At 37.4% G+C, this 4,402-nt stretch overlaps 1 protein-coding gene across 1 annotated transcript; it reads right to left on the bottom strand.

The window, feature by feature from the left end:
- Nucleotides 1-220: 220 nt before the first annotated feature.
- LOC119745025 (E3 ubiquitin-protein ligase TRIM71-like) lies at nt 221-2,054 on the bottom strand. Its single transcript, XM_038221249.1, has one exon. The coding sequence runs from the start codon at nt 2,039-2,041 to the stop codon at nt 221-223; it is 1,821 nt and encodes a 606-aa protein (XP_038077177.1). The 5' UTR covers nt 2,042-2,054.
- Between the last annotated feature and the right edge of the window lie 2,348 nt (nt 2,055-4,402).

Raw genomic sequence — 4,402 nt, forward strand, 5'->3', positions numbered from 1 at the left:
CCTAGTTTTTGAGTAAAGTCCATATATCTATTTCATGATAACCTTGTGGAGACGTATTCATCTATAGAAATTGCCCTGTGGAGACGTATCTTTTGTTCCTTATTGTGTGCATGTCTCCAGAGGGCACAGTGTATCAGATCCAGTGAATAGACATTGTGAAACAATTGAAATAACTTCATGCTTTCTGGGACCAGCTTGCCTGGTCTTGTTAAGCCTTGTTTTACACTCTTTGATATATCAGTACACACTCTGTACAAATCACTGCTAACTTATTGTCTGGAGTATAAGTGATGTCACAAGGTCCAGAATCCCATGTGATGCTGAATGATTTGATGAAATTGCCCTTCATGTTGTATTTGTGGATTTCTGGACAACTTTGTGCCAGTTCGTGAACCATTAAAATATAAATATCACCAACTTTGTCACAACACACCCCACGGGGTGTAAAGTTTTCTTTAAGTTCAACTACGAATCTCTTGTTTCCCTGAAAATCAACACTTGCTAAGAGATTTTTCTCCCTGTTGGTGTAGGTGAACTGCTTGTTGCTGATGGTGAAATGCTTGTCTATCTTTGGAGCTTCAAGTGAATTGATATAGTATCCATCTGAAGGCCTGAATAATTTTACACATTCTTGTCCGGTTTTATAAGCCAGTGCTATCAGGTTGTCGTCATCTACCGCAAGACCTGTTGGAAAGGCATGGTAATATTGTGTTTTGAATTGGTGTAAGAGCTGAAAGTCTTTGCTGAAAAACTCAACTGCATGTTGTGTTAGTAGAATAAGATGGTCATCTTTATTTACTGCCATAGCAACAAAGTCTTCTACAGTGTTTCTACTTAGGACATATAAGACTTCACCATTTGGACTGAGTTTAGTTATTGACCTTGAGTTGTTGTCTGCTACCACCATATCACCTGTGGAGAAGGCTGCAATGAAGTTCCCGGTGACTTGTGATATTTCGGTCGCCAATGCCCATTTCTCTTCTGTCAACAGTTTCCCAAGACTAACGGATTCACGATTCTCCTTCAAGCTGAGGAATGAGATGTCATGAGTTACATCTTCACTTTGCTCCTCAACTACGTCTCTGTAGTCATGCAAGAGGTCTTGTCTAAGTTTCAAAAGTTCAAGTTTATTTGCCTTTGTCGTCTCACTGCCAACCATTTTCTTTGCCTGCTCTGCAAACTCCATTTCTGCCAGTCTCTTGTCTTTTCTTCTGTACGTTGCCAAAGCATTTATCCTCAATTGCTTTTCTTCGCGTCTGATTTGTCCAAGTTTCTCCTGCACAATTTTTGATATCTGACTGTTTGTCTCAGCTAACTTGGCTGTCAGTTTCTGGCGCACAGTTTGGCAGCTTCTGGCAATTTTGACAGATGTCTTTGTCTTGTAATTCAAATTCCCTTTATGAGCATCTTCCATGCACATGTCAAAAGCTGTGTCTAAATCAAAAAAGCAATGTGTGTTTTCATTGTGGTTTGTAGCCACACATTGTTTGCAGATGAGTTTCTCACAAGTATTGCAGTAGAGGGACAGTTCACGATTTGTATGAATTTCACAGTCTGATTTCTTTGAGGCTTTGGGGTGTTTTGCTTCTGAAAGAGGTGTTATTTTGTGACTTTTCATTGCGTTGAAACGTTGATGAGCTTTCTGACAATCCTGACAGAGAAGCAGCTCACAGTCTGCACAGTGAGAAATTGCTTCATTTTCTTCATCACATGCTTGACATATGACCTTTGACACTTCACCTTTCAAGAGCTGTTCCTGTTTGGTGACTTCCTCCACCAAGGAAATGAGACCGTAGTTGGTGGTCAACTTTGCCACTCCACCTTCAGGTAAGATGGTTTCCCTCTGACACAGTGGACATCTTATCTTGTCATCTTTTGGTTTTTGGCTTTTTTTGAGTTCTTGGAGGCATCTCAGACAGAAACTGTGTGAGCAGTCCAGCATCTTGGGTTCTTGGTAACGGGTGTGGCAGATGGAGCATTCCAGATGACCCTGGATGATCGAACCCAAAATTGACTCTGCTGTGATACCACCAGTCGCCATCTTGATCCTACAGATTCAAAGAGTATTAAAAATTGAATATGCATAGGTCTACATTTTACCAGGGATTTCAGAACTAAATGTTTTCCTCGTTTTAGTAGCAACAAACTGCAGCACTCCACTCACCTGTTCACCAATGCAAACAGACTTTATTAAAAGTCTTTCCCAATTTATGTTTTATGCTTTTACGGTGGTTGGATGAAAAAGGTGCTATCACTCTACCCGGCACTAGTATACTGTATATGTATGAGGTTTTTGTCTGGTCCGTTTTGTGCTTCACAGACTTGTAGGTGTGGCTTTGAACTTTGAGATTTGGATTATCTGTAGTCACGTGCATCTGTAGTCAATGTGCTCATCTGTATTTCATAGATTTTGCGTGTTATTGCAAAATTGTTTGCACGGCAAAATAAAGTGGACTTTGTGCTTTATTCTGGTGACTTTTGCTGCTGATGAGTTGAAAGGGCTTTATTGTATGCCTACGTAATAATTAAAGGGAAAATACAACATTTGCAAACATCAAAAAATACAACTACCAAATCATTTTGAAATACCTTGCTGGACTGTTGGTGAATGACAGTGTAAAGCATCCTGTAAAATCATGGCACCTGGTATACTGTCATTTTCAAGAAAAGTGGTATTTTTGTATCAATATCCAACGCTGATCGGCCGATCAGCGTTGGAAAAAACTGGCTTTTTTACAAATCCTGGCCCCAGTTGACCATCGCACTTGTTTGCAATCGATTACACACCTATGAACGGGTACAAGCCAGCTAGACTGGTTCCCTGACCTTACAATTCCCCAATATATGTAAACTGCTCTGTTTCTTCTTAAATGGAGTCAGGGAACCAGACTACAGGAAAATGATTGTTTTTCTTGGTTTTTATAGCATTTTCGAACCCAAAACCTCAAAAAAGTCAGTGTAACTATATTTGCTATATATTTCCAACCCCCAAGTCCATCCTATTTTTGAAAATTACTGCAAAAGCAAATGATGTAGGCCCTATATTCCCTTTAATAATAAAAATAACTCCATGGGCAATTTTTTTTCCACATTATTTCTTGTACTGGTGATAAACTGGACTTTAGACGATTGCTGCTGGTGTACCCCAATAAAAATAAAGGAACTGACATGGTTTATTTTCTAACCTTTTTTTTTACATTTAACAAACATTATTGAACAAGATTGGTTCGGGCTGTATGAAACTGCTCAAGAAATCACTGTGTTTGGCAACTGAGCAAAGATGTCTATTTTGCATAAAATGATGAAGTTCTTGTCCAAAAAGTGGTTGGGCATTCAATCCACATTTTTATGAACACTATCTTATATGGATGTAAATAAGGTTCTATTTATTTGCAGAGTTATATAGTGTTTCCTTAAACCAACTGTTGATCAGGTGATTGAAATATCTCAAATGTGTAATTCCAAGTCCAGTAAAAAATAAATGCCCAAGATTTTCGAAAAGAAAATACATGACAAATTTCAAGGCTATAGCCTTATATTTTTATTAAAATTTTGGCAAAAATTATCTAATCGTAAAATGACCCCAATGATAAGGAACACAACACAGATAAATAAATTCAACACTTTACATTCTTGCTATTACTAGGCATTACAATTTTATTTCTTTCACATTGGACTTGGCAAGACTGTAATGAAGTTTTCTGTGTATTATATTCCCGAAAAGTGGAAAGGCTGAAACTTTGCTCTTTATTAAATTTTTCCGAAATTGCGGACAATAAATACCTCACAATTGTTGAAATGGCCAATTTCAAGTATTTAACATAGTGGTTACATCACATTCATAAATTAGTGTTTTTCAGAATTTATGATGAATAAAATGAGGTTTTTCGTCATCAATTTTTTTCTCATTCACAAAATTCCATGGCAATCACAGTTGAACTGAATTCAGGAATTGAAGTGACTAAATTCACGTCTACTCTAATAAATTGTTGTTGACTCATAAATATTGAGTACAGCGGAGTTAGAACTTCTAACATTGGGCTATTTAATGGCTGCTTAGTCGCCACTATCAATCTTTCCGCTCTCCGTCTGAATGCAGACAACATCATTATGTTATGGGTGTGCTTTATTTATTGCCATGTAACCAAGACAAACTGGTAAATTATTTGGCAGCATTATCAAAAAGAAATTGGATTGATTGAAATTCTTTTTTTTAACATCACCAATGTACAAAACAAGTTATAGACAACTTTTCAGGTGCGATTGGAATTTGAAAAGAAAAATTTAATTTCACTTTGAATATGCCACTGACATACCTTTCTTTCACTTGAAAGAAATATGGGAACAAAATAACAGAACAGCCATAATGGCAATGAATAGGTTATGAGCAAAAAAGGCTGGC

The sequence above is a fragment of the Patiria miniata genome, unplaced genomic scaffold (assembly GCF_015706575.1).
Source record: "Patiria miniata isolate m_02_andy unplaced genomic scaffold, ASM1570657v1 HiC_scaffold_7, whole genome shotgun sequence".
Lineage (NCBI taxonomy): Eukaryota > Metazoa > Echinodermata > Asteroidea > Valvatida > Asterinidae > Patiria > Patiria miniata.